This window comes from Hypanus sabinus, chromosome 6, assembly GCF_030144855.1.
Source record: "Hypanus sabinus isolate sHypSab1 chromosome 6, sHypSab1.hap1, whole genome shotgun sequence".
Lineage (NCBI taxonomy): Eukaryota > Metazoa > Chordata > Chondrichthyes > Myliobatiformes > Dasyatidae > Hypanus > Hypanus sabinus.
The window spans coordinates 11,783,741-11,810,833 of NC_082711.1; the positions used below are offsets into that span (position 1 = coordinate 11,783,741).

At 43.2% G+C, this 27,093-nt stretch overlaps 1 protein-coding gene across 1 annotated transcript in view; it reads right to left on the bottom strand.

Annotated features, from left to right (window-relative positions):
* The window catches only part of plcd1a (phospholipase C, delta 1a), a 111,602-nt gene that overhangs the window by 60,246 nt on the left and 24,263 nt on the right, over positions 1-27,093 (bottom strand). Inside the window, exon 2 of the mRNA XM_059971717.1 lies at positions 6,267-6,431. Coding sequence (XP_059827700.1) covers positions 6,267-6,431 — 165 coding nt within the window. The remainder of the gene's footprint in view (positions 1-6,266; positions 6,432-27,093) is intronic.

Here is a 27,093-nt window from a genome sequence, read left to right on the forward strand (position 1 = left end):
GAACCTTCATGATGGATGCCACCTTTTTGAGACATCACCTTTTGAACATGTCCTCGATGGTGGGGAGGCTCAGTTTACAACCCTGTGAAGTGGCATCTATACCAAGATGGTGATGCAACTGGTTAGAATGTATTCCATAAGACAGTAAGACATAGGAAGAGAATTAGGCCATTCAACCAATTGCACCTGCTCTGCCATTCTATACATTAATGAATTTGGCGGCTGGATAAATCAATTGGAAGGCATATAGGTAGGATGAGAGGAGTTACTTATGGAGCACAAATGGTAGCACAGATCAATGAGCTGAATGGACTACTTCAATGCTATAACTTCCATGACTCCTCACTGAATGCACAGAGAAAATAATCAACCCTCATCAGGACTTTCACTGTACAGAATCAAATAATTTGATTTCCTTAAAGCCTTCTCTATACCACCGCAAGCAGTTTCATATATCTTCTGGCATGACTACGCTCTTAAAAAATTTAAAACTTAAAATGTTCTTTCCTTAGTGACTTGGCCTGAGCCCAGCAAATAGATGCAATCATAAGGAAAGCACACCAGTGTCTTTATTTTCCTAGGAGGTTAAGAAGGTTCAGCTTGTCACCAAGCATCAAACAAACTTGCTGACTGGCTGTATCATGGTCTGGTACAGCAATTCAAATGCACAGGAACGCAAGAAGCTGCAGAGAGTAGTGGACTCTGCCCACCATCAGTAGTATCCTCAGGAGTAGATGCCCAAACAAGGGAACGTCTAACATCGAAGGTTTCCACCATCGAGGCACTACCATTTTCTTGCAGTTACCATTGGTACAGAAGCCTGATGACCCACTCCACCAGGTTCAAGAACAGCTCCTTCCCTTCAGCCATTGATTCTTGAACCAGCTCAAACCTATAGCCGCTTGATCACTTTGCACACAAATTAACTGTTTGAGTTATGTTCTTTCTTTGTAAGAATTGTGTATTGTATAATTGAATTGAATTAACTTTATTTCTTATATCCTTCACATATATGATGAGTAAAAGTCTTCACATTACGTCTCTGTCTAAATGTGCAATGTGCAACTTCTGGTAATTTGTAATATATAGTATGTACAACAGAACAGTCAATTTAGCATAGAATTACAATTGTATCAGTGTACAATTAATCCGTCTGATGGCCTGGTGGAAGAAGCTGTCTTGCAGCCTGTTGGTCCTGGCTTTAATACTGCCGTACCATTTCCCAGATGGTAGCAGCTGGAACAGTTTGTGGTTGGAGTGACTCAGGTCCCCAGTGATCCTTCAGGCCCTTTTCACACACCTGTCTTTGTAAATGTCCTGAATAGTGGGAAGTTCACATCTACAGATGCGCTGGGCTGTCCGCACCACTCTCTGCAGGGTCCCGCGATTCAGGGAGGTACAGTTCCCATAAGAGGCAGTGATGCAGACAGTCAGGATGCTCTCAATTGTGCCCCTGTAGAAAGTTCTTAGGATCTGGGGACTCATGCCAAACAATTGTCTGAGGTGAAAGAGGCACTGTTGTGGTTTTTCCACCACTAGCTGCTATATACTGACCCCGTGAGATTCTCAGTGATGTGTATGCCGAGGAACGTAAAGCTGTCACTCTCTTAACCCCAGATCCATTGATGCCAATAGGGGTTAGCCTGTCTCCATTCCTCCTGTAGTCCACAACCAGCTCCTTTGTTTTTGCGACATTCAGGGAGAGGCACCACTGTGTCAGGGTGATGACTTCCTCTCTGTATAACCATATAATCATAATGGCACAGAAACAGGCCATCTCAGTCCTTCTAGTCCGTGCTGAATGCTTACTCTCACCTAGTCTCACTGACCTGCACTCAGCCCATAACCCTCTATTCCTTTCCTCTCCATATACCTATCCAATTTTACTTTAAATGACAATTCACACACAATAAGTGGTAGAGGCCCCAAACCTGCCTCTACCACTTCTACTGGAAGCTCGTTTCACGCAGCTACCACTCTCTGAGTAAAGAAGTTCCCCTTTGTGTTACCCTTAAACTTTTGCCCCCTAACTTTCAACTCATGTCCTCTTGTTTGAATCTCCCCTCCCTTAATGGAAAAAGCCTATTCACGTCAACTCTATCTATCCCCCTCATTATTTTAAATACCTCTATCAAGTCCCCCCTCAAACTTCTACGCTGTAAAGAATAAAGACCTAACTTGCTCAAAGTTTCTCTGTAATTTAGCTGCTGAAACCCAGGTAACATTCTAGTAAATCTTCTCTGTACTCTCTATTTTGTTGACATCTTTCCTATAATTCGGTGACCAGAACTGTACACAATACTCCAAATTTGGCCTTACCGATGCCTTGTACAAATTTAACATTACATCCCAACTCCTATACTCAATGCTCTGACTTATGAAGGCCAACATACCAAAAGCTTTCTTCACCACCCTATCCACATGAGATTCCACCTTCAGGGAACTATGCACCATTATTCCTAGATCACTCTGTTCTACTGCATTCCTCAATGCCCTACTATTTACCATGTAGGTCCTATTTTGATTAGTCCTACCAAAATGTAGCACCTCACACTTATCAGCATTAAATTCCATCTGCCATCTTTCAGCCCACTCTTCTAACTAGCCTAAATCTCTCTGCAAGCTTTGAAAACCTACTTCATTATCCATACAACCACCTATCTTAGTATCATCTGCATACTTACTAATCCAATTTACTGTCCCATCAGCCAAATAATTAATGTATATGACAACCAATGATGGACCCAGTACAAATCCCTGAGGCACACCACTAGTCACCGGCCTCCAACCTGACAAACAGTTATCCACCACTACTCTCTGGCATCTCCCATCCAGCCACTGTTGAATCCATTTTACTACTTCAATATTAATACCTAACGATTGAACCTTCCAAACTAACCTTCCATGTGGAACCTTGTCAAAGGCCTTACTGAAGTCCATATAGACAACATTCACTGCTTTACCCTCGTCAACTTTCCTCATAACCACTTCAAAAAATTCAGTAAGATTTGTCAAACATGACCTTCCACGCACAAATCCATGTTGACTGTTCCTAATCAGAACCTGTCTATCCAGATAATTATATATACCATCTCTAAGAATACTTTCCATTAATTTACCCACCGCTGATGTCAAACTTACAGGCCTATAACTGCTAGGTTTACTCTTAGAACTCTTTTTAAACAATGGAACCACATGAGCAATATGCCAATCCTCTGCCACCATTCCAGTTTCTAATGGCATTTGAAATATTTCTGACAGAGCGTCTGCTATTTCTACACTAACTTCCCTCAAGGTCCTAGGGAATATCCTGTCAGGACTGGAGATTTATCCACTTTTATATTCCTTAAAAGCGCCATTACTTCCTCCTCTTTAATCATCATAGTTTCCATAACTTCCCTACTTGTTTCCTTTACCTTACACAATTCAATATCCTTCTCTTGTAGGCTGCCTCATTATTATTTGAGATAAGGCCAATCAGTATAATGTTGTCAGAAAATTTAATAATTGTAAGACTTATGTTTAATTCATGTTTTTCTTGTGTAAGGCTTATCTGATGCTTTGTGCCTGTGATGCTGCAGCAAGTAAGTTTTTCATTGCATCTGTACAGACATGGACTTGTGCAGACAATTATAAAACTGACTTTGACCTTGACATAATGTAATACTCAAAATGCTCTTACTTTCTCCTGAAAAAGGTCAAAAAGACCATGACATAGGAGTAGAATTAGGCCAGTTGGCCCATCAAGTCTGCTCTGCCACTTGATCACGCCTGATTTATCTTCCCTCTTAACACCATTCTCTTGCCTTCTCTCCAGAATCTTTGACCCCTTACTAATCAAAAACCTATCAGTCTCCACCTTAAACATACACAATGATTTGACCTGTACAGCCATCCCTGGCAATGACTTTCACTGATTCAGCACCCAATGGCAAATGGAAAAGCCTACAAATAGTAGTGGATACAGCCCAATCCATCACAGGGAAACCTCACTACAAAGTATATCTACAGAAAGTGTAATAGCCCAAGAATATGAGAACAGCTTCTGCCCCACTTCTGAACAGGCCTCTCATGCAGTAAAGATCTCAAAACCTATTTAACTTGATTTGACGCAAAACAACAGATTTACTTTGTAAGATTAAGCAAATTTTAAAAAATCTTTTACTTCATCATGGCCCTGGCACTTTATTTTACGAGCTGCACTACATTCTTCATTCTGAAATTGTTTTTTCCCCCTAAACACTACCTCGATGTACTTACATTTTTAAATAATCTGTATGGCTGTCAAAGTCACATTCAATATCATCTGCAGAAGCAGATGGACGTACAGGTGCAAGAAAAAACTGCAAGTTTAAAGTTAATTTATTGTCAAAGTACATATACGTCACCATATACAACCCTGAGATTCATTTTCTTGTAAGTGTACTCAATAAATCCAAAATAGAATAATAACCATAACAGAATCAATGAACGTCCACCAACTTGGATGTTCAACCAGTCTGCAAAAGACAACAAACTGAGCAAATATAAAAAAGAAAGAAATAATAATAACAATAAATAAATAAACATCGAGGATATGAGATGAAGAGTCCTCAAAAGTGAGTCCATAGTTTGTGGGAACATTTCAATGATGGGGCAAGTGAAGTTGAATGAAGTTATTCTATTTGGTTCAAGAGCCCAATGGTTAACAGGTAATAACTGTTCCTGAACTGAGGCCCTTATACCTTCTTCCTGTTGGTAGCAGCGAGGAGAGAGCATGACCTGAGTGGTGGGGGTCCCTGATGGATGCTGTTTTCCTGCAACAGGCTTTGGGGAGGGCTTTAGCTGTGATGGACAGGGCCGTCCGTTATACACTACTTTTTTCCATTCAAGGGCATTGTGTTTCCTCACTAGGCTGTGATGCAACCACTCAGTATACTCACCACCACACATCAGTAGAAATTTGTCAAAATTTTAGATGTCATGCCAAATCTCCACAAACTCCTAAGGAAATAGATGCGTATATGCTTATGATTCTGCTGGAAAACTTATTTCCACAGCATTACAGGAACATAAGCATCATACACACAGCATTCAAAAGTAAATAAAATTCTACACAATTTTTACAAGAAAGAACACAATTAGAAAAAAAGTCCATTTTTAGTGCAAAATGATCAATTCAAAACAAAGTTTTTCGCTGTTTCTTGTCATATATGACAACAATAAACCAATATTAATAAGTGGGAGGATACTGAAGCTCTCAGGGTGAATATGTGTGGTGATAGGGAGAACATGCAAACTCCATTTAAGCATCACTGATGGTCAAGGGAGTCCAACCATAGCATAGTGAGTAGCGTGATGCTATTACAGCTTGGGGTGTCAGAGTTCAGAGTAAAATTCCAGTGCTGTCTATAAGGAGTTTGTACATCCTTCTCATTACTCCTCCTGGTACTCTGGTTTCCTCCCATGGTCCTAAGACATACCAATTAGTAGGTTAACTGGTCATTGTAAATTGTCCTGTGATTAGGCTAGGTTGGGCCAAGCTGCACCTCTAAATAAAATAAAATACATAAAAGATAGAACCCATGTCACCGATTCCATGAGGAGACAACTCTGCTGGCTTTGAAACGGTGCTGCACCAGGAAACAGAGCCAAATCAACATTCAAGTACATTTATTAACAAAAACAAAATGCATAAATTATACAACCTTGAGATTTGCTTGCTCACAGGTAGCCACAAAGCAAGAAACCTGAAAGAACCCAACTGAAGAAAAAACAGACTAAAAATAAAAATGGAAGACCAACAAGAGAGAAAAAAAACTAAATGCAAATAATTGAAGCAAACAACAGCATTCTGAACCAAAAATGAGTCCTCAGATCCAGACCCCAGAGCAGCCGAGCAGCTGAAAGACTTGCTTAGTAGTCCATCTTATTAGTGAGCATGGAGTAGAGCAATTGGGACAATCTTCATAACCTCAGCACCATGGAAAGAGGAGTGACCGTTGCAGAAAACAAGCAAAACCAGCTCTTGTCCCAACCCACATCCTATCTTTTCAGTCTATCTGGACTGGCATTTAAATTGACACAACAATAGAACAGCGAAAGGCTCCGTGACCTGGAGAGAGGAGTGAAGATCACAGAAAACAAGCGAAATTGGCTCTCACCTCTGATCTTGGATGGCATTTAAATTATTGGCATTATTGGTGCCATGGACAAATATTTTTGGAAATTTTCTTTAAGCATGCTCCCTGTTCCACTACCCCTCCCAAGACATGTGCAATACTCACAGATTTGATTCCTGGCTGACTTCAGGATCTTTTGGGAGTCGTACCACACCGTCTGACAGTCATCTTGGAGCTTATAAAAGCGTGACTTCATCCAAGAGCTAGATTTGATCTTCTGCATGTGACTACCCTTAAGCATGGCTTTAATATCTTCATCTTCGATGAAGCCTAGTGAGGAAAACAGAAAGGTCACATCAGTCAGAGAGATGGCATGAAGGGAAGTGGAGGATGGGGGTAGTGAAGGGGAAGAGAAAGGAAGGGAGGAAGTGAGGGATGGGTGGGCAAGTGGAGAGTGAGGAACTGGTGAGGAGGGGTAAGCAGTCAGGAGTTAGTAGGACAAGCGACAACAGTGAAGGGTTGTGTAAGGGTATTAATGTGCAAAAGTGGGCAACAAATGCCAATGATTGAGATAGAACACTAAAGCACAGTGCAGGCCCTTCGGCCCACAATGCTGTGCGAACCTGTTAACATACTCTAAGAAAAAGCATCATAGGTGACATCAAGATTTCACTCCCAGATGAGCTCAACACTCATTATGGTCACTTTGACTGACAGAAGATGGAGGCACCTTCACAAACTCCCACAACCCCTGGCCCTCCTGCCTCTGAGGCCGACTAGAGAGTACCCTAACCCATCAAAAAAGCACCTAGTTTATACAGCGGACAGTGAACCTAGCCAAGTACTAAAGACTTGTGCTAATCAACTAGCTGGGATATTTACTAAGATCTTTAACCTTTCACTTTGGCAGTCTGAAGGTACCCACCTGCTTTAAACAAGCTTCAGTTATACTGGTGAACAATAAGAATGTAGTAACCTGCCCCAATGACTATTGTCCAGCTCTAATTTACCTAACATCACAACAGCATATGACCTTTCATTAGGTTTTCATTCAAATCCTGGGCCATCTCAACAGCAAAGGTGCATAAATCAGAATACTCTTCATTGATTACAGCTCTGCATTCAATACCATCATCCCTTCAAAACTAATCTATATACTCCACGTCCATAGAGCATAATACCATAAGATACAGGAGCAGAATTAGGCCATCTGGCCCATCGAGTCTGCTCCACCATTCACTCATAGCTGATCCATTTTTTTCTATCTCTTCCTCAACCGTATTTCCCAGCTTTCTCCCAATAACCTTTGATGCCATGTCCAATCAAGGACCTATCAATCTCTCCCTTAAATACACCCAACGACATGACCTCAACAGCTGCACGTGGCAACAAATTCCACAAATTCACCACCCTTCGGCTAAAGAAATTTCTCCGCATCTCTGTTTTAAAAGGACACTCCCCTATCCCAAGGCTGTGCCCTCTTGTCCTAGACTCTCCCACCACGGGAAACATCCTTTCCACATCTACTCTGTCTAGGCCTTTCAACATTCGAAAGGTTTCAATAAGATTCCCCCCCACCATCCTTCTGAATTCCAGTGAGTATAGTCCCAGAGCCATCAAACGTTCCTTGTATAATATCCCTTTCGTTCCTGGAATCATCTTGTGAACTTCCTCTGGACTCTCTCCAATGCCAGCACATCTTTTCTAAGATGAAGGGTCCAAAACTGTTCACAATTCTCAAGGTGAGGCCTCATCAGTGCCTTATAAAGCCTCAGCATCACATCCTTGCTCTTGTATTCTAGACCTCTTGAAATGAATGCTAACATGGCATTTGCCTTCCTCACTACCGACTCAACCTGCAAGTTAACCTTTAGGGTGTTCTGCACAAGGTCTCCCAAGCCCTTTTGCATCTCGGATTTTTGGATTTTCTCCCCGTTTAGAAAATAGTCCGCACATTTATTTCCATGCCAAAGAGCACGACCATGCATTTTCCAACATTGTATTTCATTTGCCACTTTCTTACCCATTCTCCTAATCCATCTGTTCTTCTGCATCCTATCCTTTTCCTCAACACTACTTGTCCCTCCACCGATCTTTGTATCAGCTGCAAACTTGGCAACAAAGCCATCTATTCCATCATCCAAATCAGTTATATAAAGCATAAAAAGAAGTGGTTCCAACACTGACTCCTGTGGAACACAACTCATTACGGGCAGCCAACCAGAAAAGGATCCTTTTATTCCCACTTGATGCTTCCTACCAATCAGCCAATGCTCTAACCATTTTAGTAACTTACCTGTAATACCATGGGTTCTTAACTTGGTAAGCAGCCTCATGTGTGGCACTTTGTCAAAGACCTTCTGAAAATCCAATTTTACAATATCCACTGCACTCCCTTTATCCTACTTGTAATCTCCTCAAAGAATTCCAACAGCTTCATCAGGCAGTATTTTCCCTGAAGGAACCTATGCTGACTTTGTACTATCTTGTTCTGTGTCACCAAGTACTCCATCACTTCATTCTTAACGATTGACTCTAATATCTTCCCATCCACTGAGGTCAGGCTAACTGGTCTATAACTTCCTTTCTCTGCCTTCCTCCTTTCTTAAAGAGTGGAGTAACTTTTGCAATTTTCCAGTGCTCTGGCACCATGCTAGGGTCCAATGATTTTTGAAAGATCATTTCTAATGCCTCCACAATCTCTAACGCTACCTCTTTCAGAACCCTAGGGTGCAGTTCATCTGGTCTGGGTGACTTATGTACCTTTAGGTCTTTCAACTTTTTGATCATCTTTTCTCTTGTAACAGAGACTGCATGAACTTCTCTTCGTTCACACACTACATCAGGCATACTGCTAGTGTCTTCCACAGTGAAGACTGACGCAAAATACTCATTTAATTCAGCAGCCATCTCCTTGCCCCGTTAATACTTTTCATGACTCATTTTCTAGTGGTCCTATATCCACTCTCATTTCTCTTTTAACATACTTGAAAAAACTTTTACTATCCAATTTGATATTATTTGCTAGCTTGCTTTCATATTTCCCCTTCTAATGATCGTTTTAGTTGCTCTCTGTATGTTTTTAAAAATTTCCCAATCCTCTATCTTCCCACTAACTTTTGCTTTGTTGTATGCCCTCTCTTTTGCTTTTACATTAGCTTTGACTTCCCCTGTCAGCCACAGTTGTACTATTTTACCATTGGAGTATTTCTTCATTTTTGGGATACACATGTCCTGCACCTTCCCCATTTTTTCCAGAAACTCACACCATTGCTGCTCTGCTGACATCCCTGCCAGCAGCTCCTTCCAATTTACTTTGGCCAGCTCCTCTCTCATACCACTGTAATTTCCCTTACTCCACTGAAATTCTGCTACATCAGACTTCCTCCCCATCACATTTCAAGTTGAACACAATCATATTGTGATCACTGGTTCCCAAAGGTTCTTTTACTTTAAGCTCCCTAATCGCCTCCGGTTCATTACTTAACACCCAATCCAGTACAGCTGATCCCCTAGTAGGCTCAATGACAAACTGCCCTAAAAAGCCATCTCTTAGGCATTCAACAAACTCACTCTCTTGAGATCCATTACCAACCTGCATGCTGAAATCTCCATGACTATCATAATGTTGCCCTTTTGATACACCTTTTCTATTTCCTGTTGTAATCTGTGGTCCACATCCCAGTTACTGTTGGGAGGCCTGAATATAACTGCCATCAGGGTCCTTTTACCTTTGCAGTTTCTCAACCCAACTCAGAAGGATTCAACATCTTCTGATCCTTTTTCACACCTTTCCTCTGATTTGATGCCTTTCTTTACCAGCAGAGCCACCCCCTCTGCCTACCTTCCTATACCTCTATACAACGTGTAACCTTGGACATTCAGCTTCCAAATACAACCATCCTTCAGCCACGATTCAGTGATGGCCACAACATCATATCTGACTATCTGTAATGTGCAATAAGATCATCCACCTTATAACCTTGTACTCTGTGCACTGAGATATAACACTTTGAGTACTGTATTTGCTATCCTTCTTGACTCTGCATCCCTAATGCATTAATTCTCATCCCTCTGGCTGCAAGTTTGTTCCATCGCCTGCCTGCCCGCCCTTCCTGACAGCCTCACTGCACGCTATCTTTGCTTTTTTACCATCCGTCCTATCCTGAGTCCTTTCATTCCGGTTTCCATCCCCCTGCCAAATTAGCTTAAATCTTCCCCAACAGTTCTAAAAAACCAGCCTAAAAGAATATTGGTCCCCCTCGGGTTCAGGTACGACCCGTCCCTTTTGTACAGATCATACCTCTTGCAGAGGAGATCCCAATGGTCCAAGAACCTGAAGCCCTGCCCTCTGAACCAGCTTCTCAGCCACGGAATTATCACCACGTTTCTACCCTCATTAGCACGTGGCACAGGCAGCAATCCAGAAATTACTATCCTGGAGGTCCTACTTCTCAGCTTTCCACCTAGTTCTTTAAGTTCTCTCTTCAGGGCCTCATTGCTTTTTCTTCCATTGTCATTGGTATCAATTTGGCTGTTCTCCCTCCCTCTCTAAAATGCTGTGGACACGATCAGAGATGTCCCTGGCTCCAGCACCTGGGAGGCAACATATCACCCGTGTGTCCTGTTCATGTCCACAGAATCTCCTGTCTGTTCCCGACTAGTGAATCCCCCATCACTATTGCTCCCCTCTTCTCTCTCTTTCCCTTCTGCACCACAGATCTATGCCTTCCTTTTCTCAGTTACTTCATCTCTATTGTATCTGTTCCCAGGACGAGACTTCCCTTTCCACATCATCAGAGATGTCCCCTTTCTTCAAAGAATGGGATTTCCCTTCTTCCACCATAGATGCTGCCCTCACCCATATCTACTTCATTTCCCAGACATTTGCCCTCATGCCATCTCCTGCCCCTACCCCTCAACAGGGATGGACTTCCTTTTGTTTTCATCTGCCACCCCATGAACATCCATAGCCAGCATTTCATTCTCCACAACTTCCACCATCTTCAAAGGGATCCTACTACCAATAACATCTTTACCTCTCCACTACCCACAGGGATCTCTCCCCTCTGTAATTCCCTTGCCCATTCGTCCCTCTCCACTAATCTCCCTCCTGGTACTTACACTTGCAAGTAGAAGTACTACACCTGCCCATTCACCTCCTTTCAGGACCCTAAACAGTCCTTCCATGTGAGCCAACTCTTCACCTGTAAATCTATAAGGGTCATCTACTGTATCTCATGCTCCCAATGCAGCATCCTCTACATTAGTGAGACCCAATGTAAAATGGAGGACCGCTTTGTTGAGCACCTTTGCTCTATCTGCAATATGCAGGATTTCCTGATGGCCAACCATTTTAATTCCAATCCCCATTCCCACTCCAATATGTCAGTTCATGGCCTCCTCTATGAGGCCACTCTCTGGATGGAGGAGCAACACCTTATATTCTGTTTGGGTAGCCTCCAAACTGATGTTATGAACATCAACTTCTCCAACTTCTGGTAATTCCTCCAACACCCACCCCCCCTTCATTCCCCACTCTGGCTCCCCTTTTACCTCTTCTCCTGTGATCTGCCTATCACCTCTCCTTGGTGTCCCTCCTCCTTCCCTTTCTCCTATGACCTACTCTCCTCTCCTATCAGATTCCTTCTTCTCTAGCTGCAACTTTCCTACCCACCTGCCTTTAGATATCACTTTCTCTTTCTGGCTTCTTCCCCCTTCCTTTCCAGTCCTGATCTTGGCAGAATTGTTGACTGTTTATTCCTCTCTGTAGATACTGCTTGACCTGCTGAGTTCCTCCAGCATTTTGTGTGTGTTGCTTTGAAACACGATGATTGTTGCATTATAAACAAACACAGCAGCAGGTTTACACTCAGGGTCTCAGCAGATGAGGAAATGGGCAGCCACTGGAAGAAACTGATACATCCTCATACATTCTTGAACTCAGTTGAACAGGGTTTCTAGATTGTGTTATATACTACTACCACCCTCCACCCCCACCTGTTTCTAGCTAAGGCATCACAGTAGAATAGCTGTTAGTCCAATTACTTTAAAACACCAGTGTTCACCGATTGGAGTTCGATTCCTGCTGTTGTCTTAAGGAGATTGTACGTTCTTCCTTGTGACCAGGTGGGTTTCTCCGGGGGCCCAGGTTTTCTGCCACAATCCAGAGATGTATGGGTTGGAGTTAGTGAGTTATGAGCTGCGATGCTGGTGCAGCATGTGTGGCGACACTCGCAGTCTGCCCCCAGCAGAGTCTTGCACTGTGCATGTTTCAATGTACACATGATAAATAAAGCTAACCTTCAAAATGCTGGCCTAGATTACTGCACCTTTACTCCCCGCATACCCATGACTGTGTTGCCACCCATAGCTCTAATCTGCTAATTATATTTGCTGATGACACTACATTGATTTGGCCTTACATCAAATAATAATGAGGCAGCCTACAGGGAAGAAGTCATCTCTCTGACACAGTGGTGTCAAGAAAACAACCTCTCCCTCAATGTAGCAAAAACAAAGGAGCTGGTTGTGGACTACAGGAGGAATGGAGACAGGCTCACCCCTATTGACATCAATGGATCTGTGGTTGAGAGGGTAACAGCTTTAAGTTCCTCAGCATCCACATCACTGAGGATCTCACGTAGTCTGTACATACCTGAGGTCTGGGGAGACAGATAAGTGGGTAACAGTCAGGAGAGGGAAGGACAGGAGTCAGAGGCTAGGGAGCACCCCTGTGGCTGTATCCCTCCCAGGTACCATGGTCCAGGATGTTTCTGAGTGTGTCCATGATATCCTGAAGTAGGAAGGAGAACAGCTAGAGATTGTGGTACATATTGGTACCAACAACAAAGACAGGAAAAGGGAGGAGGTCCTGAAAGCAGACTACAGGGAGTTAGGAAGGAATTTGAGAAGCAGGACCACAAAGGTAGTCATCTCGGGATTACTGCCTGTGCCACATTACAGTGAGTATAGGAATAGAATGAGGTGGAGGATAAATGCGTGGCTGAGGGTTTGGAGCAGAAGGCAGGGATTCAGATTTCTGGATCATTGGGACCTCTTTTGGGGCAGGAGAGACCTGTACAAAAAGGACGGGTTGCAGTTGAATCCCAGGGGGAACAATATCCTGGTGGAGGGGTTTGCTAAAGCTGTTGGGGAGAGTTTAAACTAGGTTTGCTGAGGGGTGGGAACCAAACTGAAGAGACAGAGGAAGAGGTGGTTGGCTCACAAATAGAGAAAGCTTGGAGACAGTGCGAGATGGAGGATAGGCAGTTGATAGAGAAGGGATGCACTGGGACCGAGGGTGTGAGACATGACTAATTAAGTGCAAGAGTATTATGAAAAAAGCAGATGAGCTTAGAGCGTGGATCTGTACTTGGAGCTATGACGTTGTGGCCATTAGAGAGACTTGGATGGCTCAGGGACAAGAATGGTTATTTCAAGTGCCAGGCATTAGATGTTTCAGAAAGGACAGGGATGGAGGCAAAAGAGGTGGGGGTGTGGCACTGTTGATCAGAGATAGTGCCACAGCTGCAGAAAAGGATGAAGACATGGAGGGAGTTTCTGCGGAGTCTCTGTGGGTAGAAGTTAGGAACAGGAAAGGGTCACACTGGATTTTTTTTATATAGACCACCAAATAGTAACAGGGACATTGAGGAGCAGATAGGGAGACAGATTCTGGAAAGGTGTAATAATAACAGGGTTGGCATGGTGGGAAATTTTAATTTCCCAAATATCGATTGGTATCTCCCTAAAGCAAGGGGTTTAGATGGGGTGGAGTTTGTTAGGTGTATTCAAGAAAGTTTCTTGACACAATATGTAGATAAGTCTACATGAAGAGGGGCTGTACTTGATCTGGTATTGGGAAATGAACCTGGTCAGGCATCAGATCTCTCAGTAGGAGACCATTTTTGAGATAGTATCTCCTTTACAATAGCATTGGAGAGGGATAGGAACCGACAGCTTAGGAAAACAGTTAATTGGAGTAAGGGGAACTATGAGGCTCTCAGGCAGGAACTTGGAAGCATAAATTGGGAACAGATGTTCTCAGCGAAATGTATGAAAGTAATGTGGCAAATGTTCAGGAGATACTTGTGTGGAGTTCTGCATAGGTACATTCCAATGGGACAGGGAAAGGATGGTAGGGTACAGGAACCATGCTGTACAAAGGCTGTTGTAAATCTAGTCAAGAAGAAAAGAAAAGCTTACGAAAGGATCAAAAAGCTAGGTAATGATAGAGAGCTAGAAGATTATAAGGCTAGCAGGAAGAGGCTCAAGAAAAAAATTAGGAGAGCCAGAAGAAGCCATGAGAAGGGCTTGGCGGACAGGAGTAAGGAAAACCCCAAGGCATTCTACAAGTATGTGAAGAGCAAGAGGATAAGATGTGGGAGAATAGGGCCAATCGAGTGTGACAATGGGAAAGTGTGTATGGAACCGGAGGAGATAGCAGAGCTACTTACTACTTTCCTTCAGTATTCACTACGGAAGAGGACATTGGCAATTGTAAGTATGACTTGTAGTGGACTAAAAAGCTTGAGCATGTAGATATTTAGAAAGAGAATGTGCTGGAGGTTTTGGAAAGCATCAGGTTGGATAAGTCTCCGGGATCAGATGAGATGTACCCCAGGCTACTTCGGGAGACGAGGGAGGAGATTGCTGAGCCTCTGGCGATGATCTTTGCATCATCAATGAGGATGGGAGAGGTTCCGGAGGACTGGAGGGTTGCGGATGTTGTTCCCTTGTTCAAGAAAGGGAGTAGAGATAGCCCAGGAAATTATAGACCAGTGAGTCTTACTTCAGTGGCTGGTAATGAACATTTGGAGAGGTATAATATGATTAGGAATAGTCAGCATGGCTTTGTCAAAGGCAGGTTGTATCTTACGAGCCTGATTGAATTTTTTGAGGATGTGACTAAACACATTAATAAAGGTAGAGCAGTAGATGTGGTGTATATGGATTTCAGCAAGGCATTTGACAAGGTACCCCATGCAAGGCTTATTGAGAAACTAAGGAGGCTTGAGATCCAAGGGGACATTGCTTTGTGGATCCAGAACTGGTTTGCCCACAGAAGGCAAAGTATGGTTGTAGACGGGTCATATTCTGCATTGAGGTTGGTGACCAGTGGTGTGCCTCAGTGATCTGTTCTGGGACCCCTACTCTTCGTGAGTTTTATAAATGATCTGGATGAGGAAGTGGAGGGATGGGTTAGTAAATTTGCTGATTACGCAAAGGTTGGGGGTGTTGTGGATCGAGTGGAGGGCTGTCAGAAGTTACAGTGGAACACTGATAGGATGCAAAACTGGGCTGAGAAGTGGCAGATGGAGTTCAACCCAGATAAGTGTGAGGTGGTTCATTTTGGTAGGTCAAATATGATGGCAGAATATAGTATTAATGGTAAGACTTTTGGCAGTGTGGAGGATCAAAGGGATCTTGGGGTCCGAGTCCATAGGACACTCAAAGCTACTGCGCAAGTTGACTCTGTGGTTAAGAAAGCATACAGCACATTGGCCTTCATCAATTGTGATATTGAATTTAGGAGCTGAGAGATAATGTTGCAGCCTTATAGGACTCTGGTCAGACCCCACTTGGAGTACTATGCTCAGTTCTGGTCGCCTCACTATAGGAAGAATGTGGAAACCATAGAAAGGGTGCAGAGGAGATTTACAAGGATGTTGCCTGGATTGGGGAGCATGCATTATAAGGATTTAACTCGGCCTTTCTTCCTTGGTGCAACAGAGGATGAGAGGTGAATTGATAGAAGTGTATAAGATGATGAGAGGCATTGATCGTGTGGATTCATAGAAATGTAGAAAACCTACAGCACAATACAGGCCCTTCAGCCCACAAAGCTGTGCCAAACATGTCCTTACCTTAGAAATTACCTAGAGTTACCCATAGCCCTCTATTTTTCTGAGCTCCATGTATCTGTCCAGGAGTCTCTTAAAAGATCCTATCGTTTCCGCTTCCACCACTGCGACCGGCAGCTTATTCCACGCACTTACCACTCTGCGTAAAAAACTTACCCCTGACGTCTCCTCTGTACCTGCTTCCAAGCACTTTAAAACTGTGCCCTCTCATGCTAGCCATTTCAGCTCTGGGAAAAAGGCTCTGACTATCTACACGATCAGTGCCTCTCATCATCTTATACACTTCTATCAGGTCACCTCTCATCCTCCATCACTCCAAGGAAAAAAGACCGAGTTCACTCAATCTATTCTGTATTGTGCTGTAGGTTTTCTATGTTTCTATACCGGCAAGGATGCAAGGCAGTTAATTGAAAAAGACTTTTATGTTGATGATGGACTTAAGCCCCGAAGTGGGGGGGGGGGGGAGAAAGGGGGGAGGAGAGGGATGAATTCAGCAATACCCACGAACTGCCAAATCAGTGTTAGTATACGAGTGAGAGTCCTTTCACCTTAGTAATATGGCTTAAACTTTATACAATTCCAAAGAATATTCCAAACTACACTCAGTGGCCACTTCATTAGATTTACCTGTACATCAACTCATTTATGCAAATATCCAATTGCCCAATCATGTGACAGCAACTCACATAAGTCACGGTCAAGAGGTTCTGTTGTTGTTCAGACTGAACTTTAGCACGGGGTAGAAATGTGATCTAAGTGACTTTGACTATGGAATGATTGCCAGATAGGGTGGTTTGAGTGTCTTCTGTGATTTTTCACACCACTGTCTCTGGAGTTTACAGAGAATGATGCAAAAAATATAAATATCTCGTGAGCGGCAGTTCTGTGGGTAAGAATACTTGTTAATGAGAGAGGTCAGAGGAGAATGGCCAAACTGGTTCAAGCTGATAGGAAAGTGACAGTAACTCAAATAACCATATATTACAATAGTGGTGTGTAGAAGTGCATCTTTGAATACACAACACATTGAAAGTTACACACTCAGTGTCCACTTTATTAGGTAGAGGAAGTAACTAATAAAGTGACCACTGAGTTTATTTTACATAAAAATTTTGATACAGGTACATCATGTGTACCAATATACTTATTCACAAAATCATGGAGGAACACAACAGGTTGGACAGCATTGATGTATGTGTATGAACAGTTGATGCACTGTTTATACATTTACTCTCTCTCTCTCATACACACTCTCACAGATCTATTTATATTAGCATTTTTTACCTTCATCTACTTGATGTGCATTGCCATTTCAGCCTTCTGTGTTTCTTACAAGTTTAAAGAACTTCTCTTCCAAAATTCTTGACTTCACCTTTTTAGCTTTGGGCACTGTTTTCCTAACTCCAGAAAATCCCCTCTCATGCCTGTGTCCTTCCCGATTACTTTTCTTCCTGTCTCTGGTGGATTTTTTGACCTCTTCTTGGCTTTGTGGCATTATCTGAACCACCCTCGGACCTCCCTTCGTCATTCTGCTCATCTCCACTCGTTTCTTCCTCCTCACTTCCATTTTTCACTCTTTCATCTTCAGGATTCCCGCTTTCACCCGTTGGGCTCTTTGTTGGACTCAACACCTCAGGAAGGAAGTGGCACACAAGTGGCTCAGGACTCTGCCTTTGGGCTGCCAGTTCCTGAGGCTCAATTCCCTGCTCACTTCCTCCATCCCCTGGTTCTGTACCACCAGTCTCCGAATCCTGGCTCCCAGACTCTAGTTCCAGATCTCCTGGCTCTAGTGCTAGATAACCAGTCCTCAGTTCCAGGCTTTCCTCATCTGCAAGCTGGTTCTTCACTTCCAGATCCGACTCCCTCTTCTCTAGATCATGGCTAACGGCCTCAACATCCATGATTTCCGTTCTCCAATCTTCTGACTGGGCCATGCCAGTTTTGGTTTCGGCCTCTGCTGCCCCAGTTTGGGGCCTCTTCTTCGCAAACTTCTGGCATGCCCACCAGCCGAAGGCTACAGCAACCCCACCTGTCGACAGGCCAGCGGCCACCGATACAGAGAGTATGTGGAGGTCCATTGGCCAGGCATGGGGCTGCCTGCTTATCCCAAGGAAATGTGTTCAGTTCTCCAAACAATCCTCTAGAAGCAAGATAATAAGATACCACCCTCCTTGGTGCAGAGATTCACAAATCTGTGTCGGGGCAGTTATTAGACAATCAGATGGACTCATGATTTCACAATCTACCTCATAATGATCATGCATGTGATTACAAGAAAACACAGTGTCACTGATACAGCTTAGCCCATCGGAAATCCCCCACCATGGACTCTGTCTACACTTCTCACTGCCTCAGTAAAACAGCCAGTGTAATCAAAGACCCCCCACTCACCCTGGACATTCTCTCTTCTGCCCTCTCCCATTGGACAGAAGATACCAGCTACCACCAGGCTTAAGAACATCTTCTACCTAGCTGTTACAAGGCTATAAAATATATAAACATACATATATATACATACAAACATACACACACACTTAAGAAGCTCTTAGATAAGCATATGGATGACAGAAAAATTGAGGGCTATGTAGAGTAGAAGGGAAGGATTAGGATGCTGTTAAGAGTAGGTTAAAAGGTCGGCACATCATCGGCGGATAGGCCCGTACTGTGCAGTTATGTTCTATTGAATGGTCTTCTAATATATGATGAACTCTTGAGCTCACAATCTACCTCATTCTGAATTTGCACTTTGTTGTTTATCTGCACTCCACTTTCTCTGTAGCTATTACATTTTATTCTGTATTCTGTCATTGTCTTGCCTTGTTCTACCTCCTGCACTATGTAACCATCTGATCTTTTGAACAGTATGAAAGACAAACTTTTCACTGTATTTCAGTACGTATGACAATAATAATCCAATTCCAATTTCAATGCCAAATACTAGAAGCAAGGAAGCCTGGGCCTAGTCACAGGTGTTCGTTTCGGGGAGGAGTCCATTTCAATTTCAACATGGTTATTCTGAGGCCAATGTTTCCTGGGTGCATCCCTACACTCTCCCTTGACCATGGCACTGATCCTGAGGCAATGATGATACTGAGGACACAAGAATGCCGTGTCACACAGCATACAAACAGACCCTTTGACTCACCTGATCCATGCCAACCATGATGCCCATCTAGCTGGTCACATTTACCTGCATTTGGCCTATGTTCCTCTAAACCAAGGGTTCCCATCCTGGGGTCAGACCCCTTGCTTAATGGTAAAAGTTTGGAACCTCTGCTCTAAACTGTTCCTATCTATGCTCCTGTCCAAATACCTTTTAAATGTGAAGACATCCACCTCTACCACTTCCTCTGGCAGTTCATTGCCTATAATCATACCCCCCTCCCCCAGGAACTGGTAGGTTCAAGGTACATACTGCTGCCAGGGGAGATGGTGGAAGCAGACACATTGGCAACACTTCATAGACATGTGAACAGACAGGGAACAGAGCATGGGCACATCTATTCCCTGCCTGTTAGTTAGATTGGCATCATAGTCGGCAGAGATGTGGTGGGCCAAAGGGTTTGTTCTAATGTATCAGCTACCTATGTAATCACCTCGCCTACTACCCTGTGGTACAGGGTATGTCACCTAAGACTCTGGCAAGTTTCTACACATAGCATGGGGAGCATTTTGACTGGATGCATCACCATTTGCCATGGAGGTACCAATACACACGAATGGAAAAGATAGAGGATTGTAAACTCCACAATGGGACTAACTTCCCCTCCACTGAGGACATCCTCAAATGGTGATGCCTCAAGGAAAGCAGCATCTATCATTAAAGACCCTCACCACCCAGGCCATGCCCCTTTCTCATTACTACCAACAGAATCGAGGTACTGAATCGAGGCCTGAAGACACACTTTGGCATTTTAAGATCAGCTTCTTCCCCTCCACTATCACATTTCTGAATCCACGAAGATGACCTCTCTATTTTTGCATGACAGAGTACTGTGCAAAGGCCTTAGGCACATATATGTAGCTAGGGTGCCTAAGACTTTTGCACAGGACTGTGTTTGTCTGGGTGGAGCAAAGAACGAGTTTGTAGGGCAGTGGGACAGGTGGCAGAGGAGGGCCAGGGACAGGAGGTGAAATGTGCATACACACCCAGCACTGAAACACCAGGCAAGGTCATTTGATTTCAAACAATGGGTTTATTGATTATTGTTGTTACAAGTACAGAATGCCTTTCTGGTGTTTCCTGCTCCCTCCCCTCTCTATTCCCCATTTCCTAACCATGATTCCCCTCACCCTGCCACCTTCCCACTCTCAGTCCACAATAGAGACCCACATCAGAATCAGGTTTATCATGGCTCACATATGTTATGAAATTTGTTTCTTTTGTGGCAGCAGTACAGTGCAATACATAAAATTACTACAGCACTGTGCAAAAGTCTTTAGGATCTTACCTATATGTGTTCAAGACTTTTACACAGTACTGTATTTTTTTTATTGCAACCTAACAGTTTCTGTATGTCCTGTACTATGCTACTGCAAAATGACAAATTTCATGACATCAGTGATAATACATCTGATTCTGAGGGCATTTCATCGATGGGACTTGTCTGGTTCCAATTTTCCTGAATTGTTTGTTTTTCTCCGTCTCTCTCTCTGTTCTACACCATCACTAGATCTATTTACTTATTGATTGAGATACAGTGTGGAACAGACCCTTCCTGCCCTTTGAGACACACACCAACCACCCAGCAATCCCCCAATTCAATCCTTGCCTGATCACAGGACAACTTATGATGATCAATTAACCTACCAAACAGTACATCTTTGGGCTGTGCGAGGAAACCCAAGCATTCACAGGAAGAACACATAAACTCTTTACAGACAGTGATGGGAATTGAACCTGTGCCGCCTGTACTGTAAAGTGTCATGTTAACCACTACACTACCATGCCGCTCGACTCCCCTCTCTTTCTGCTACATTATTTGCATTTTCTGAGGAAACAAACACAAATATTTTTATATGTCTTAATCATTCCTACTTTGACCATTATAAGCTCTGTTGGTTGTTGTATCCATGGGCTCAAACTCCCTTGTAGTTTCAGAGACTTTCGTAAACAATCTTTAAAACATGTTGCCAATGCACTCTCCAAATTTATCTTCTCCTGTTTCATTTCTCAAGCTTACTGACTTCCTGGCAACAATCTTTTCGTTTAATCCAGTGTTAACTCTCTCAATGGCCAGAGATGGATAACTTTCCTTGGGAACCTTTATCTATCAATAGAAAGCACATTCATTGGCAACTGTGAAACATTAAATATTTGCTACTTTTCATTTACACAGTTAACATAAAAACTTTTTAATTTCACCTTGGCTAACACGTCTCTTAAAGCAACATAACTGGTTTTATTCAAGATCTGAAACTGCATTCAGACTGATCTGTGGCTCTCAAACCAAATACTAAATCAAACAATACAAAATTTCACAGGTACTTTTTTTATATATAGAGTGGTAGGTGCATGGAATGCCCTGCCAGGGGTGCTGGTAAAGGCAGATATATTAGGGAATCTTAGACAGGTACATAACTCCACCAGATACAGTCCCAAACCTAGCTTGAAAGGAGGAGTGTTGGGCACGGGGCTAGTAACCCCATCCCTTGAAAGCCCAAAGCTACTGAAATTCCAACAGAATCTCCAAAGACCTCATTCCTGAGAGAGGAAGGATCTTCACCTAGATGGGCTATACTTGGGGACAACATGAAAGATTGGCCCAGGACAGAGGACTCTGGCGTGCTGATATTGACAGCCAGTGGGGTGATGCGCTTCAGTAAGTAAGTATATAGGGATGTGAGTATAGAAAAATGCAGGGCTATGTAGAAGGGATGGGTTAGATTGATCTTAAAGATCAGTACAACATTGTGGGCCTAAGGGGCTGTACTGTGCTATAATGTTCTATGTTCCAAGTTCTTAAAATATTATAGGACAGAGTGGTAGAGCACAGAAATAACCCAACAACAGCCCATCCTGTCAATGCTCACCTATACTAATTCTGTTTACCAGCACTTGGATGGCAACCTTCTATGCCTTCGCAAAACATATTTTCATCGAGATCCTCTTAAACGTTGTGAGAATCTCAGCATCTACTGCCCCCTCAGACAGTGTATTCAGATTCCAAATTCCACCCCCCCTCCACCTCTGGGTGAAAATTACCTTCCTTCCTGGGAAGGTTGGGGAGTCTAAAGCTAGAGAGCAGACATTAAGGTGAAGTGGGAAGATTTAAAAGAGGCCCGAGGACACACTTTTTCCACACAGAGGGTGGTTAACCACCAAAGGAAGTGGTAGAAGTGGATACAATTTCAATGTTTAAAAAACTATCAGCAGCACAGATAGGGAAGTTTTTGAAGGGTATGGATCAAATGTGGGCAACTTGGTTGATATAAACAAATTGGGCTGAAAAGCCTGCTGTATAAATCTATAAGTCCATGTCTTCTACAATTCTCACCTCTGATGCTAAACATACACTCAGTCAGATGCCATGACGACACAGAGGAGGTGGGTCAAAGGACCAGTTTCTCTACTGTATGACTCTCTTGACCCTAACTCAATTAAGAGTTAACCACATTGGTAAGTCAAGAATCACATCTAGGCCAGATCAACTAATACCAGTTAACTACAATCTTGTGGTTTCATGTTTACTGTTACTTAGTTAAGTTTATTTTGGCAAATTTCAGATCAGTCTGATTACTGAAATGTAAATTTCCCAACTACAACACTAGAGCAAGTCTATAAATCCGTGCCCAGTCATGGATTATTGCTAGGTCTTCTTATCAAACTGCTTCCTTTTGAGATGATAAAGCTCCCCATGGTGACACCCAAACACAGCCAAACAGTTGCCTGTTGCCACAGAAACACTGACTGGTACACCCAAAGTCCATTGAGAATGCTTGGGCTGGACGTTACGTGAGAGTTGAAGTTGGTGGCCATTGCCCCAGGTTGTGGAGTCCGCTTTCAGCTAATCTGGGTGTGCCAGTCCTGCCAGGAGATGACAGGCAGCAATGATGTGTGCTATACTGCAAGGACATCAAGGGCAGATGAGGAAAGAAATGCTAAAGCAGAGGGCAGCCCCAAGAGGCCCAGCATACAGCCCACTGAGAGAAATGGCCATTCAGATATGAAACAAATTTCCAGACTCCAACTTTCCATACAAAAACCAGCCTCTGCTCCATGGATTCTGTCTCTATCTCCCACTGCCTCAGCATAGCAGCCAACATAATCAAAGATCCCACCCACCCTGGATGTTTTCTTTTTGCCCTTCCTCACTGAGCAGACTAATTGTACCTGTGCCTCCACTGGTATGTGCCTGTGATGATAAACTTGATTCTGATTTGTGTGTACGATTTTGGTTACCCTGTTATGGGAATGATGAGAGCAGAAAAGTTCAAAGGAGATGTGCAGAGTAGTTTTTTTAAAAAAAACACAGTGGTGGGGGCAGAATGCACAGCCGGGGATGGTGGTGGAGGTAGATATGATAGAATCATTTAGAAGACTCTGAGACAGGCACAAATTGAAGGAATATGGACATTATGATGATGTGAGGGATTAGTTCAGTTTAATTACTAGTATAACTGGGTACAGTATATTTAAAGCAGAAGTTGATAGGTTCTTGATTAGAAAGGGTGTCAAAGATTACAAGAAGAGGGCAGGGAAATGTGGTTGAGAAGGATAATAAATCAGCCATGATAGAATACTGGAGGAGACTTGATGGGAACTATGTCTTATGGTCTTTAACCTGGGTCTATTCCTTTGCTGTGCTGCTCGAAGTCCCAAACTATTCAGACGCTGGGTCTAAATCCTGTAATTCTCCTCCAACATGCAAAACTGTGTCTCTTCAAGCACCAACATTTAATTATCATATGCTACACTCAGTGGCCACTTTATTAGGTACACCCGCCTTGCTAATGCAAATATCTAATCAGCCAATCATGTGGCAGCAACTCAATGCTCTGTTGTTGTTCAGACCAAACTTCAGAATGGGGGAAGCAATGTGATCTAAGTGGCTTTGACCATGGAATGATTGTTGGTGGCAAACAGGGTGGTTTCAGTGCCTCAGAAACTGCTGATATATTAGGAATTAATTATTATTATTTTTAATTAATTTATTTATTTGCACACAGCAATACCTAGAGTTTACAGAAAATGGTGCAAAAAACACCCCAAAAAATCCAGTGAGCAGCAGTTCTGTGGGTGAAAATTCCTCGTTAATGAGAGAGGTCAGAGGAAAATGGCCAGATTAATTCAAATTGACAGGAAGGCAAATAACTACGTATTACAACAGTGGTGTGCAGAAGAGGATCTCTGAACACACAACACATCGAACCTTTAAGAGGATGGGCTACAGTAGCAAAAGACCATGAACATACACTCAGTTGTTGCTTTATTCGGTGGAAGAGGCATCTAATAAAGTGGTCACTGAGTGTATTTAAATGATAATCTGTTTTCCTTTCTGCTGTTAACTTTCTCACCATTCAGTTAACTTCCCTCTGAAAATCAAAAGGCTGCAGATTTAAAGCACAGCAGTGGATGAGTAGACTTTACTGGAAACATTAATTCAACTTCTCTTTCCACAGATACTGCCTGGCCTAGGATTTTCCTCCCAGCGATTTCTGTTTTAAATTTAACACACACAAAATTCTAGAGCAACTCATCAGGTCAGGCAGTATTTATGGAAAGGAATAAACAGTCGACATTTCCAGCTAAAACCCTAGATCACCCCAGTCCTGATGAAAGTGTCCCAGCCCAAAACTTCAACTGTTTACAGCTTTCCATAGACACTGCCTGAACTCCAGTATTTTACATATTTATACAGCACAGAAAAGGCCCTTCCAGCCCAAGGAGCTGCACAGCCCAGCTACTCACTGACGTAACCTGAGCCTAATCACGGGATGAATTACAATGACCAATCAACCTAGTAACCAATACGTCTTTGGAATGTGGAAGGAAACCAGAGCACTCAGAGGAAACCCACACACTCACAGAAAGGACGCATGAATTTCTTATGGACACAATTGGAACTGAACTCCGCAGTCCAAAGCCCTGAACTGTGATAGAGTCATGCTAACCATAGTATGTGCTACTCACTGATTTCCAGCTTTTGCAGAATCTCTTGTGCTTTAAATTTAAGGCTGTTTGGGTTGCTCTGTGATTTATTTTCTCACTGCAACCTTTATGACTTTAATAGGAAGCGGCTGACTGCAATGTGATCAGGACTTCACACTGGTAACACAGAAACACAGCAGTAGTAAGCAGGCTCCTGGGACTTCCTTGTGCCATAACAGTCTGCTGTCTCTTCAGATCAGATAAACCTCTCCTTGTGCCTCGGGCCTGATCTGACTACAATCCATACCCTACCCCAGATATGCAGTAAATCAAAAACACAACAGACATTGTAGATGCTGGAAATCCAGAGCAAAACAAACAAAATACTGGAGGAACTCAGCAAGACAGGCAGCATCTATGGAGGAGAATAAACAGTCCGGGCAAATGGGGCTCATCAGCCGTGGTTGGCAGCTAAACCCAGAAGGAAAACTCTGATCTTGCGGCTGTACCCACTCATGGGGAAGACTTCAGGAGGAAACACAAGGGAATAATCCAGAGCTGGAGTCCCTAAGTTAGTGCTATGTTGAGTTCAACATTGACTGGTAACTCCTGTGACACTGTAGTACCAAACTGTATTGGTCTCTGCCATTCCTTTGGACTCATCAGCTGTGTGGAGAAGAGAAGCTTGCTGTTTAGGCAACAGCTTTCTCTCCATATTGTATTGCCCTGGCTTGTGTATTGAACGTAGACAGCTAGGATGCAACATCGATGGTCAATCATAACCACTGGAGGGTCTCGTTTTGGGCTGAGACCCCATGCATGCTGTCAAACAGTGACAGAGCTCAGCTGCAAGCAGCCAGATGAACAAGGCGACATCTCATTAAACTTGAGCGCAAATCCAGTCATTCCCTTCCACCTTGTCCACACGGTGGAGAGCTAGCCCTCTCCCTTAAAGAGTACACCACCAGTTGTAAGATCAGGGTTTGATTCCACTGCGAGAAGGAAGAGTTCAGCACTCCATCTCTCTGTTACTAGCTTGCATAACACAGTGGTGTTGTGGTTGTAGCAATTGCTTTGCCACGCCAACATTCACTGACCGGGGTTCGATTCTTGCCATTACCTGTAAGGAGTTTGTACGTTCACCTGAGTGACCGTGAGTTTCCTCCCGGTGCTCCAGTTTTCTCCCACAGTCCAAGGACATACAAGTTAGGATTAATGAGTTGTGGCATGCTATGTAGACACCGAAAGCACGATGACATTTGTGCGCTGCCTCAGCACAATGCATTTCAGTGGATATTTTGATTTACATATGACAAATAAAGATAATCTTTATCTCTCTAATCTTAAAAGGATAAACAAGATGGGACAAACATAAGAGACACAGGACCAAAACAACCATCGGTACAGTGACAGATTCGACTGATTTCCCTCTGACTGGCACTATGGCAAACAGTCGAAGAGGAAGTTGTGCCACATGGCCAACCCCATGCCTGATTCTAAGGACAGACAGAGCTTCTGGTAACTGAACTAAATGGAAGTTATGACTTTGTGTAGGCAAAAGAGATTAGTTTAGTTAGCCATTTGATTTCTAATTTTAATTGGTTTTTAATTGGTTTCCCAACATAGTCATAAAGAAAGCAAGACAGAGGCTATACTTTTATCAGGAGTTTGAAGAGATTTGGCATGTCAACAAATACACTCAAAAACATCCATAGTTGTACTACGGAGAGCATTCTGACAGGCTGCAGCCTGTCTGGTATGGAGGGGCTACTGCACAGGACCGAAAGAAGCTGCAGAAGGTTGTAAATCTAGTCAGCTCCATCTTGAGCACTACCCTACAAAGTACCCAGGACACCTTTCAGGAGCGGTGTCTCAGAAAGGCAGCGTCCATTATTAAGGACCTCCCGCACCCAGGGCATGCACTTTTCTCACTGTTACCATCAGCTAGGAGGTACAGAAGCCTGAAGGCACACACTCGGCGATTCAGGAACAGCTTCTTCCCCTCTGCCATCCGATTCCTAAATGGACATTGAAA